This window comes from Bidens hawaiensis, unplaced genomic scaffold, assembly GCF_021521415.1.
Source record: "Bidens hawaiensis isolate Kalapana, Puna unplaced genomic scaffold, B.hawaiensis_p1.1 tig00004743_1, whole genome shotgun sequence".
NCBI classification, from domain to species: Eukaryota; Viridiplantae; Streptophyta; class Magnoliopsida; order Asterales; family Asteraceae; genus Bidens; species Bidens hawaiensis.
In genome coordinates, this window is record NW_027491293.1 from 648,301 (window position 1) to 661,889 (window position 13,589).

At 35.4% G+C, this 13,589-nt stretch overlaps 1 protein-coding gene and 1 pseudogene across 1 annotated transcript; both read right to left on the bottom strand.

The window, feature by feature from the left end:
* Positions 1-2,894: 2,894 nt before the first annotated feature.
* On the bottom strand, positions 2,895-3,534 carry LOC143627780 (F-box protein GID2 pseudogene; annotated as a pseudogene).
* A 3,719-nt stretch (positions 3,535-7,253) lies between these two features.
* Positions 7,254-10,379, bottom strand: LOC143627838 (uncharacterized). Its single transcript, XM_077097559.1, has 2 exons — positions 7,754-10,379; positions 7,254-7,663 (listed from the first exon to the last, which is right to left on the bottom strand). The coding sequence occupies exons 1-2, from the start codon at positions 10,377-10,379 to the stop codon at positions 7,254-7,256; spliced, it is 3,036 nt and encodes a 1,011-aa protein (XP_076953674.1).
* Positions 10,380-13,589: the final 3,210 nt, after the last annotated feature.

The following is a 13,589-nucleotide window of genomic DNA, read 5'->3' on the forward strand; positions in this document are numbered from 1 at the left end:
CGTCTAGGCCAACAAAAACCAACTAGTAGTATTGTCATGGGTTGGGTTTTTTAGTGCATAATTGTTGTTATGTCATAAATAAATGAGTTGATAGCCATTTTCGTCCCTGTGGTTTGCTACTTTCGCCACTTCAGTCCAAAGTTTGAAATTTTGTCAATTTAGTCCTTATAGTTTTAAACATTAGCCAATTACGTCCCCCCGTCTAACGACATCCAACTATGCCGTTAGTTTTAGGGGTATTTTTGTCTTTCTCCTGTTTATGTTTAGTTAATGGCCAGTTTCATCCCTGTGGTTTGATACTTTTGCTACTTCAGTCCAAAGTTTGAAAAATTTTCAATTTTATGTTTAATTTATTCAGTATTTTTTTTTGCTACATCAGTCCATAATGGAGTTCATTGGCAAAGTCGTCAGGGTAATTTCCTAAAACCGAACTATACGAAAAAACTAAAATCGTTTCTCTGATTAATGCATAATAGTTAGGGTTTAGAGATTAACATATCGTAGCAAACATCAGGGTCGAAATCAACATCAAGAGGTTGAATATCCCGCATTTCCATGTTTACTCAAGAAATCGATGCACTAAATCGCATTGTGTGTTCTTCAAATCTTGGTATTGTTCTTGAATTCGTCGAATTCAACCCTAGAATTGTAGTCGATATAAAGAATTCAAGAACAACACCACAATTTAAAGAACACACATGCGATCTAGTGTATCGATTTGTAGAGCAGACATGGAAATGCTGGATATTCCACCTCCTGATGTGATTTCGACCAAGATGTTTGCTACAATATGTTAATCTCTAAACCGTAACTATTATGCATTAACTAAATAAACGATTTTAGTTTTATCGGTATAGTACGATTTTAGGGAATTACCTTGACCACTTTACCAAATTACCTTGACCACTTTACCAATGAATTCCACCATGGGGGAGAGTTTAGAAAATGTCTAGAAACTAAATACGAGGAGGGTATGATTATTGTTATCGACAGAGTAAACGTAAACCTGTTTGGTCGATGCTCGATGGTTTTGGGCTTGGATTATGCTCTTAAGGGCTATAGACAAAAAAAAAGAAAAAAAAAACTGAATAAATTAAAAATAAAATTGAAAAATTTTCAAACTTTGGACTGAAGTAGCAAAAGTATCAAACCACAGGGACGAAACTGGCCATTAACTAAACATAAACAGGAGAAAGACAAAAATACCCCTTAAACTAACGGCATAGTTGGATGCCGCTAGACAAGAGGACGTAATTGGCAAATGTTTAAAACCATAAGGACTAAACTGACAAAATTTCAAACTTTGGACTGAAGTGGCGAAAGCAGCAAACCACAGGGACGAAAATGGACATTAACTCTAAATAAATTAACACAAAGTGTTTCTGCCAGCTTAACGTCGAGGTATAAGAATATAAATTAAACTATAACTCTATTAAGTACAAATAAATAATCAAGTAAACACCAAGGACATAAAGTACGTAACGGCAATTCCCATTCTCCATTTGTTGTAGTCCACCGAGAACAAGGAGACCTTTGCTACGCTACACTACACTACATAGATTTATAGACCGTTCCTGATATAGCAAATCCACAAACCATTGAAAACAAAGTAAACATACCACAAAGTAGCCTTAGCATGATAAAAGATCATCAACCAAGTTTCAAAAACAAATGCATGAAGCCGATTAGGCTTGTAACCAAACGTTTGATGAAGTTTTCGTTAACCGTTTGACGAGAAGTTCGTTTATATTCGTTTATTTAATAAACGAACGAACATGAACACATGTTCCATCCATTCGTTTATATTCATAAACGTTCGTTTATTTATGTTCGTTTATGTCTGTTTATTTATGTTCGATTATTTATTAATGGAAAATAATTAAATATTATCCGGATGAGTCATCTACATAAAAGTTTTATATTTGTTCATTTGTGTTCATTTAAGTGTTTTTTATTTATGTTCGTTTATCTTTGTTCAGACATGTCCGTTTAGATTTTAAACAAACAAACATAAACGAACACAAATGCTCATTTTTTAAATAAATGAACACGAAGATAAATATTTGTTCGATTAAGTGTTCGTGTTCATTTAAAGTTAAATGAACGAACACAAGCATGCCCTTGTTCTTGTTCGTTTGATTCGTTTACAGGCTTTCATTAGTCATATTGATGAATACATCGATCTCAATCTCTAAGCTCTTCGATTTTATTTGTGTACGTTTGTGTTCGTGAGTCGTTCGAACACATTCATTTCCTTAACGAATTAACACAAACATAAATCTCATCCGATAAGTGTTTATGAGCCGTTCATGAACACAATATTTCCTTAACAAACGAATATGAACAAGGCCTTTCCCTAAAGCCGATGCTTTATGTGTTTGATGAAGATAATTTTCACCTTTAACAACATGCATTCTATATTCCCTAGAAACCAAAGATTAAAAAAAAGTTGTATTCTAGATTTGAATAATATTCCAAACGACAAGCCATCCACAATACACGGATCACCTTCGGGCATCAATGCCGAAGGTGGATAAGTGAAAGTGTTTGATTCAAGTCATCCTGAATGACCTAATTGTTACCCTTTGTTCCTTATCCTCGCACCCAAACACCCCTATGGCCCTCCTTACTCGACCATGAACAATTGCGAAAAACATTTTACAGATTTGGAGTCAGTTTGATCCGTTTCAAAACGCTGACGTTGATTCGTTGTGAAATGAATCACGAGAAACTTAATTCAAAGGCTAAACTCAATCAATCGTGTCCAGAATTACAAATACTTCATTGATAAAAGACAGAAACTTAATACATTAGCACAATTAGTTGTTAATAGCTATAGAAAATTACACACAAACACCAGATTCCGTAAACGTAATCCAAACAGATATTTAAACAAATTGTTTCATTTTCGGTTAATTAAATTCATCTTCTCATAATAACGAATTGACAGAAGACAGAGAAAGTTGAACCTCATCTTTTCCCCCAACGACTTTTCGCGGCAGTAGGCTTCGCCGGAACAACCGTACGCGGCGGCGGTAGACACGGCCACGCAGCCGCAGCAGTACCGGTGGAATTAGAAGGTTTAGATAAAGGACACAAGTACTGAGAATGTAACCGTCTGAAGCCACCAAGCGCAAGCACAATTGAACGAAGCGGGTTGTTACCGCATCCAACATTCGCCCAGTGTTTGGTGCAGATCAGTTCCCATAACCGCTCGTCCTGAGCCGTACGATGCCACTGTTTGTTGACGCATCCGACGGCTCCTAACGTCCGCGCGTCCACGTGTTTCAGAATCTCATACAGCAGATTCTCGTCTAGCAGAACGGCAGCAGCGTCTGTTTCTGGAACCAGATCTTGCCGGATCTTCTTTTTCGTATTGTCACAGTCACCATCGCTGCCGTAGATCTGATCTTCTGCAATTGAAATTGATCTCTTCATAATAGAGATTACAGATGAACTGTTTCTTCTCTATGTGCTTTGATTTACGGATTCAGAGAGGAAAGCAGGAGGGCTTGAGCCTTGAGGAAGACGACAAGTTAAATGAATGCAGTTTGGGAAATGAGTAATTACAGTTTTGTCCTTTTTGTGTTTTTTAGGTAGAAAGTCAAACTAGCTTCTGGCAATGCCATGGTTTGTGGATTTTGTTTCTATATGCCCACTGCCAGCCGTTTGGATGCAAGGATACCTACTACTTATCCTTTAGACTATCTATGGTGTGGTAGGTAGGGCTATTCATAGCCGACCCGAGCCGAGCCGAGCCGAGCCGAGCCGAGCCGAGCCGCGCCGAATTAAGCGAAGACTTGCTTGTTGTTTGGCTCGTTTACAACCAAACAACTGAAATTCGTACTGAGCGATAATTGAAACGAGCCAAAATCGAATCGAGCATTTTTCGATCGAACATCGAGCGATTTTCAAACATTATTTTATTTCTTTTTCATTTTAAAATTTTCAATATGAAATAAGTTTGAAGGTCGTAATTAATATATTTTGTAAACAAATTAGTAGTTTTTAGACAAACGTGTAATATGTTGTAAATTTTTATAAGAAGAAGATGGAAAGATATAATAAACATGTAAGCAAACTTCTAGTATTCTGAAAACTATGAAACTATAAAATGATGGAATGGGAAAATTTTAAAAGGGTTAAAAAGTTGTATACTTATATCTATGTGTTTTGTCTATATATTTATATATTTGTTCCTATATAATTACATATAAAATAAATTAAAAATATTCGAGCCAAACCAAACCAAGTAGACCTTTGCTCATTGCATGGCGCGTTTACAAACCGAACCAGGCAGAGTGGCTCGTTTACCATCGAGAGAAAAAACGAACGAGCATTTTCCGAGCGAGTGACAAGCGAGTTCGAGCGTTGAACGGTTTGGACAACCCTAGTGATAGGGGTGAACAACTTAACCCCATAACCATTTATCGAACCATAACTATCGAATCGATTTTAATCGATATATCGATGGGTCAATTTAATGAATTTTTAAAAACCACCAAATACGGGTCGGTTTTGGTTAAATATATTTCAAAACCACCATAATCGGGCCAACCCATTTATTTAACCAACAATATGTTTGAGATTAACTTTCACTAAACATTGTTAAATTTTACCATTTTGATGTTTTTGATTCTACGTTTGGTATAAATTAAGTTGAATTTCATTGTTAGATTATATAATTAATGTCATTCTTTTTTTGAATATTTGGTATTAGTATTATGGATTACATACTTTGTTGGATTATGTCATGTCTTTTTTTTTTTTTTTTTGTATTAATTGGTGCCAAACTTTTAGGCCCAATTACATTAATATGTTACGGTTAACCAACTCAGTATAACATTCAAAACCGGTTAACCGAAACCACCATAACGGGTCGGTTATGATTATGATTATCCATTAACCAACATATCGATTATGGTTATAGATATGGCTCAAAACCTCCCCAAACCGACCCATGCACACCCACACGGGCTTTAAAACCCCTCCGCCGGACCATGTCACTGCCACATGAACATTAGGGGGTTTTAATGTCCCAAGGCTATAAAGCCCCAATGTGATTCAAAGCCCCAAATGACTTTAACAATACAATAAAATAAATTATAGCATGACATTACTTAAATTAAAAGAACATAAAAACATTAAACAACATAAAATCAACTAAAAAAAACTACTCGTCCGCATCTTCGTCTTCGTTAGCATATTTGGCTAATATTTTTGTCTTCTTCTTCAAAAAAGCCCGCGAGGGCGGATCTAAATGCGATAGATCATTTGCGAGTAGCTTGAAATCCTTCTCTTGTTTCTTTTCTCGTTTCCGTTCCAATTGCAAATTTTTTCTTTAATTGTAGTTAAGGGATGACAATGTGATGGGTAAACTCAATTGTAGTAAGAGATGACAATATGATGGGTATGGAAAGGGTGATGGAAAATCAAGTCTAACACTCACTCCAATAACCATAAAGTATTTTTCGAGTAATTATTCGTTGGGCATCAAGTATACTCGTTAGTTTGTTAAATAATCAATTGAGTTTTTCCATATATATATATAGGGGAAGGTTCATAGCATTTTAGTTTTAATATGAGAGCGTAGGAAATAATACCAATTTATATAAAAACGAGAACGTAAGAAACAATATCAACAACAATATCAATCTACATAAACAATTATTTATAATAACAAAGAAAAAACCCTAAAAATTACAACAAAAGAATCAAAATCAAGAACAAAATAATAACAGCAAATACTAACAAATACTTATATCAGCAAAAGAAGAAATCTAATAATAACAACAAAATATAAATAAGCAAATACTTATAATGTCCCATAATCGAAAATTAGCAACTACGAACAAAAAATAACAACAAACACTTGTAAAAATAAACCTAATAATAACAGCAAACTCGTTCTCACTGTTTTCATATTAAGAATAAAATGTATTTGATCATGTTTCTATATATATATATATATATATATATATATATATATATATATATTTGTGTGTGTGATTTTCATTATATACTTTTTATATAATTTTATATTTCGGATATGCGATTTGGATAACTGGATAAGTACGTATATGGTTTTGGGTAATTGGGTATCAGGTATACAGGAATAACAGTAGGAATGGAATGATTCATTACGTGGGAATGAAAAAAGTGATGTTTGGTTGCTTAATTGAATGGAATCATCCATTACACATGGAATCCCATTCCATCAAAACCAAACCTTCCCACCCCCCTTCTTTTTTTTCATTCCATTCCTCCTTCACCTTACTTTATCAACAACACCACCACCTAACAACCACTACCACCACTACCATCGGCACCACCACCAATTCCGTCGACACCACCACCACCGCCGCAACCACCATCGCCACTGCCACCACCATTTTCGTCGCCGGAGTTACCACCGTCGCCATTTTATTTTTATTTATTTATTTTTTTTGGTTTCGGGTTAAAAAATATTTTGAGATAGGAGTGTTTTTATTATTTCTATTTCATTTCTATAATTTTTTTGGATACCAAACAATAAAAATTAATAATTAATTCCATTCCCATAGGTTAACCAAACAAGGAAAATGAATGGTAATGATCCATTTCATTCCCTTATCCATTCCATTCCTTCTCCCATTCCATTTCCCCTTCATTCCATTACCTCCAACCAAACATATCCTTAGTTTTTTAAATATAAGTTTATGCTTTAATTTTAAAAGTATTAGCAAGTTTAAGACGAAAAATATGGTTACAAGTCATAGAATGTTTGTGAATGCCGCAAAAATGCCGCAATAATACTGCCGCAAGTTTGTGAATGGCAAGCGGTTGAAGTTTGTAAAAGGTAAGCAACCGCAAAAACATTGCAGTAACACAATCGCAAACACTTGCAACAATAAGTGGCCGCCACATTTGCAATTGTTTATATGGTCGCAAGATCCAATTGTGTATTGCATTTTCGTTTGCAACAGAGCAATCGCTATTGGTCGCAAAACCCTGTTTTTAGTTGTGTTATAAAATTAACAAATCTCTCATTATTAAAGTTTACCATAAAGATATTTATAATTCAAAATTTATAATATCAACAATCTGAAGTATTACATGCATGTATTATTATTATTATTATTATTATTATTATTATTATTATTATTCTGTAATTTGAAAAGTTCACACAAACTTTTACTACAATAACTAGAGTTGTATCTTCTTGTAATTCTTATTGATGGATTGTACTCGTGATACTGTGATAACATTGCCTTTCAAGGGTTTCGGTTAACACCATTTGAATTTATATAGGCCATTTCTTGCTTGTGTAACATATCTTGAACACACTTGAGTTTTCGGAGAGTCTCACCTATGGTGATTCTTCCTTCAGGAGAATCATTAGTGCATGAAAGTGCAACTCCAATGAGAGTTGTGAGACAATCAAGCTGAACCTTAAATCTCATGGATTGACTATCCGAGCAAAGTTCATCTGGTTCTTGATACATATAAGGATCCAACACTTGGTCCAAGTTATCTGGGAATGCAGATTGCACCCACGTCTTGAGGGTTAAACCCCCCACGAACCTCTCGTCTGTTGGGCTCTTCCCTGTGAAAATCTCCATTAGCATAATGCCATAACTGTATACATCTCCTTTGGAAGACGGTTTTGCTCCCATACCATACTCTGTAACCAACATACAAGCCATGAATATAAGATGAAACTATTCATTTATGCACGCTGTCTAGTAAATGAAGATGAGGTTAGTGAACTAACCTGGAGGTATGTAGCCCATGGAACCTTTAAGAACGTGTGTGGAGCTAAAAGACTGATCTTTGTCAATCAACATGCTAGCAAGCCCAAAATCTCCTATTTTTGCAGTCAAGTCCTCATCCAACAAAACATTACTTGGCTTTAAATCACAATGCACCACTGGAGCTACCACACATTCATGGTGAAGATAGCTCAACCCGCACGCTATATCTGTTACCACTTTCAATCTATCCACCAAGCTCATTCCACTCCCGATCCATTTCTCTAAACTCCCGTTCTTCATATATTCATACACAAGTGAAAGAAATTCCTTGTTCTTGTGATCTAAACTGGAGCATGAAGTTATTAACTTGACAAGATTCCTATGTCTGAGATGACGAAGTGCAGCACATTCAGCCAAGAAACTAGGTATGGAGCCGGTAATTTCCATGTCAAGTACTTTCACAGCTATTTCTTGGGTTCGTCCTCCAAGGTCGAGGCACCCTTTGTAGACAGATCCAAAACTCCCACGTCCTATAAGGTTTTCCTCGTGGAAGTTCCTAGTTGCCGAACGCAGCTGTTCATATGTCACCATGTAATGTCGGCCCTTGAAGGAGTCAGAAGTGTTTGTCACCTTAGCAATAGTTCTCCGGAAGTAAAAGAACAAAGCAACTGATGCAAGTATTACTAACATAGAACTAGCGGCTGCAACTGAAATCAAGACGACTTTGTTGGCATCACTTCTTTTGCATTTGGAATCATAGCATAGCTTTGGGTTGCCTTCAAGATGAACTCTGGTGTGATTTGCGAAAATCCCATTACTTGGAACATTACCTTCCAAGTTGTTGAAAGAAAAGTTTAGGAATTGGAGGGCCTTTAAGTTTTCCAAACTAAGGGGGATTGAACCAGAGAGTTGATTGGATGAAAGATCGAGAGTTGTCAAACCATTTAATTCACCTAAACCATTTGGAATATTGCCCGAGAAAGAATTTTTGGAGATGATCAGCTGCTCCAAGCTCTTACACTTCTGAATAGAGCTTGGAATATTGCCTGAAAAGTGATTGTTAGAGAGATCAATTGCCACTACTCTTTCTAGATTCTCTATTTCGTGAGGCAAAGAGCCAGTTAGTAAGTTGCTGGAAAGATTGAGGATGGTGGTCAAACTTGGGAGATCAAATAATTCCTTGGGAATACTCCCATTCAGCTTATTCATGGACAAATCTATGGAAGTTATGCTTTCGAAACCGCTAAAACTAATGGGTATGTTGCCTCCCAATTCATTGTTTGACAAATCAATTTTTCCTAACTTCCAAAGATTACCCAATGAATTCGGGATATTCGAAGTCAATCTGTTTTTGCCTAGAACAAGCTCTTGTAAGCCTTCCAACTGGCCTATTTCCGAAGGAATTTCACCAGAAATGAAGTTGAAGCTTATATTTAGTAGAGCTAAGCCTTGTAGTTGACTAATCGAGGGTGGGATGCTGCCGGATATTTGGTTTGAACCCATGTAAAGCATTCTAAGCTTTTTGGAAAGATTGCCTATGAACTCTGGAATGACACCATCAAAACCGTTGCCATCAATGGCTAGGAAATCAAGCTTTGTGCTGTTTGCCAACGAATTTAGGAAACCAATCCCTTCACCTCGCGAGCTTACAATGGAATTGTATCCAATGTTATACATTTCTAACTCGGGGAGGTTACCTAGTCTCGGTGGTACTGTCCCGTGCAACCTGTTGTGTGCCATTCGGATGACTCTTATGTTTGTCAGATTGTGCAACGAACCAGGAATAGTACCTGTGAATTTATTGATGCAAAAGTTGAAAATTAGAAGATTTGGGAGTGTATCCCCAACGTTGTAAGGTATATCACCCGACAAATCATTAGAAGCCACGGCTAGAGTCTCGAGTGAAGACCTGTTGTAAATGGATGGTGGAACGTTGCCAGTAAGATTATTAATGGTGAGATCAAGATTCTTTAGATTCAAGAGACTGGACAATTCACCAGGGATCGTGCCACTAAGTGTGTTGGTTCCCAATCTCAAAGTAAACAATGAAGAAAGGTTACCGATGGAAGGTGGAATTAAACCATATAGATGGTTTCCTGCCAAGTTCAGAATTTGAAGATTAACAAGGTGAGTGAGTTCTTCCGGAATAGAACCTGAAATTTTGTTTTGCGTGAAATCAACGGCCCTTAACTTGACGCAACGGCTAATGTTTTCTGGGATGTCGCCTTCGATGCTATTAAAACTTATGTTAAGGACTTGTAGGTGTAAAAGATTGGTGATCGTTTCAGGAATTACACCATGAAATTGGTTATCTTGGAGTTGAAGTGTTCTCAGGAAAGACAGGTTTCCGAAATGGGGGTTCACTTGACCGAATATCCCAAGGCTAGATAGGTCAACACCTACAACCCTTTGGCCATGATCACCACATGAAATTCGGGTCCAGTTGCACGGGGACGAATTTGGGTCCCATGTAGCTAGAGCATTTGGGGGTTGGGTGATTGTTTGAGATTTAATGTAGATCAATGTTTGTTTATCGGTGTCAAAATTTAAAGTGGCAGGAGCTACATACTTGTTGAGTAGGAAACAAGAAATGAAAATAACGAAGATAAGAATATGGAGTATGGAAAGCCGAGTGATTGCAGCCATGATGGTTTTCAGTAACAATAAATTTGGTTGTTTGGTACTTGGGACTTGGGTATTGATGTGTGGATATATATAGAGAAAGTTTTTAGAAAATCATATATAAAAAGTTGGTTGAATTTTGGAACAATTTAAAACTACTTTTTTTATTTAAGTGGGTGAGTGGTCATTTGATTCAAGTTTGGGCTATTAAAAGTCAAGATAAAAATCAAGTCAATGCACGATAGTTGTTTACATACATTCTACTTGCATGATTATAAGAGCACTCCTTTTCTGCATAAGTTTATAGCTATACCATGAATAATATTGTTACTTGTGTTAAAATATTAGGAAAAGAATCTCTATTAATAATAGTTAAAACATGAATTTATGCCTAGTTGCGAATATATGAAACATAGTTTTGTGAATATGAACTAAGATGAATCACATACATATACTAATAAAACCCAATTCACAATTTACTAATGTAAAATAAAAACTGTGAAATGTAGTTGGAATTATAATGTAAAAAAATATATTACACGAAAGATTCTTGTGGTATGCATGAATTGAGATTACTGATTGGGTCCCTAAGTGTTAGCTATTACTGATTGGGTCATATTAGTTTGCATTAGTGTAGCGTAACTGGTCCCGCTTTGGATGCGGTTGACTTGTTTCGTTTACATGTGCCTAGCACATGCAAGGATAGATTGGTAATTTGCAAGCATGCCCATAACAATGGCGGTTTGCTACTGTAGTTTGATTGCAATTCGTTGTACATCATGGTCCAGTAACAACCCAGGTTGAAGGTTCTGTGGTTGTCTGGTAAGTTGACCTCATTTACCATTGTCGATCACAATTTCAAAACCTGCTTTTTTTTTGTGTGATGCAGAGGACTAGATTGAAGGGTTTGATCCTCCAATGTGCCCTCGTTCAAGTCAGATCATTCCATACCTTTTGATCTCAGGAAATAAACTCAAAAGTGAATTAAGGAGTTTGGAAGGAGAAATTCAAAGGAATGAGTTGATGAACATCTGTTGATAGTATTATTAGGATTCATGATTATGTTGTTTGTATATTTTGTGTACAACAGAAATAGCCTACTATATATATTGTTGTAAACAATTTTAGTTTCCTTATTTTCTTAAGCGCATATTTACTTTTAATACCACGTTACTTTTTGGGAAAAAACTTACATCAAAAAACTATGATAACCGAATAATATTTGTATATTGTTAATTTAACTCAACTATGATAAATGCGGTTATGCAACAGCGTATATATAGCTATCTTTTTTTTTCTCATCAGATATTTACTTAGTATTTCGTATAAGCGTATGTGGTTTTTGAGGTTATTAATTAAATTTGTTCATATTTAGCGTGCCTTTGTTTATATATCTAGGGTAATGTATATATAAAAATGATGAATATAATAAAAGAGTTCTAGAAAGTAATTTGAATCATTGATCAAATAAAAAGCAATAACTTAAATGGCACGTTATTACTAATAAGTATAAAAGATAACTTTGGTATCGCAAAGCCTTATTGGGCCTCTTTGCGCCACCATATTGCTCTGTGGTTTTATTTTATTTTTTTGTTTTTTTTTATTCTGGTACCTTGACGAATGTAAGAAAACCGGTCGAATATTAATTTTGTTTTTGTTTTAGTTCCGGTACCGTAACAAACGTAATTGAATCCGACCAAATTCATGTGGACCCACCATGTTTTGTTTTAATTCCGGTATTCTAACGAACATAACGAAAACCGCCCGAATACCAATTTTGTTTTTGTTTTGGTTCCACTATCGTAATAAATGTGAAGAAAACCAATAGACTTCGCGTCGACTTACCACTACCTCAACACATGGGAACGACAACGCTTAGGTTTTGTTACCGCGCGCCTGGGTTTTACCAACCTGCCCTGGCGCAATGCGCCGGGTAGTACCACTAGTTGTTATTATTATTATTATTATTATTATTATTTATCAGCCAAATGAAGTTTCCTTCACCAAAATGCAAAAGAAACCACTCAGTAAGGTCTTGAAAACAGACAATTCAACAACAGAAAACTTGATTGTAACCACAAATTATAATACCTTCTTTAGCATTTGATACGGCACTATGCCCAGCGGACTCAATTTCATAGCAGGCTACCGGGGATGGAGGCATTCCAATCTCTCGATCATGATTCACAGAAGGGATGAACATTGTAAAATATTGACTTGGCTTTTGATGAGCTTCACCAAATCCTACAGCTGCTGGTTATTGGAGCCAGGATTTTGATTCCCCACATTTCGCTCTTTTCATAGGATCGCAAGGATTACATTCGCTTACTCCAGCTATCACCAACACCACTATAGTTTCATGACTTTTTAACGCAAATAACCTTACATATTTGATTATTTAAAAGTATGTATATGTGTGTTATCAAATTGAAATTTTTATTCTTTTCCGTTTGTATAATATATATTTATCTTTTTATTAAGAAGAAAGTTAATTTTGGAATTGATACCGTGTGTACAAGGACATCCGACTTAATGTATTTTGCTGTTAAACTTTCTTTTGAAAATGAACATAAGTATACAAATACTTTTTTGGAACTGCAGTAACACAAATACTTTTTTTTTGAACGGCTACAAACACTTATTCTTGTGGGCACAAACACTTTACCCCAAAAATCAAAAGTGTTGACAAGTGATAGGCCAAACAAGATTGATTTTGTGAGGTCGCTAGTTACGTCATTCTCTATTCATTTTGAGTGCAACTTCAACTTGTTAGTAGATTTGGAACAAGTCAAAAGTATGTAGTTTAAGTCCAATTCAAATAAGTAGATAACAATATTTAATCATCCAGTCAAAAACTAAAGCGGTAAACTGTAAACATATAGTTTTTAAATCAATCTTTAAGACTACGGAAAATGCACTATTTGATTCGCTACTCTTTATACCATGTCACCATCATATCATATTTCACTTCACTATACTGTACTCTATTTTACTCAGTCAAGAAAATACTTCATCTTATGCTTTCCACCTTTTTAACTAAAATAGTAATTTTAGGTTTATAATAAAATCCATATGACTAAAATAAAACTTCAAATAATAATATTATATTTCTATTAATATTGATATAACTAAATAAAACATCAAATAGTAATATTAAAATTTTAATAATATTAACATAATTAAAATAAAACATAAAACTAACCTACTTACTAACCACTCTGATGGGATGGCAAT

Excerpts from the sequence above, each read along its gene's own strand:
- LOC143627838 (XM_077097559.1), bottom strand. The coding sequence starts at position 10,379 with ATGGCTGCAATCACTCGGCTTTCCATACTCCATATTCTTATCTTCGTT. Across the intron at positions 7,664-7,753 it reads CATGGGCTACATACCTCCAG|AGTATGGTATGGGAGCAAAA; the intron begins GTTAGTTCACTA and ends TGTTGGTTACAG.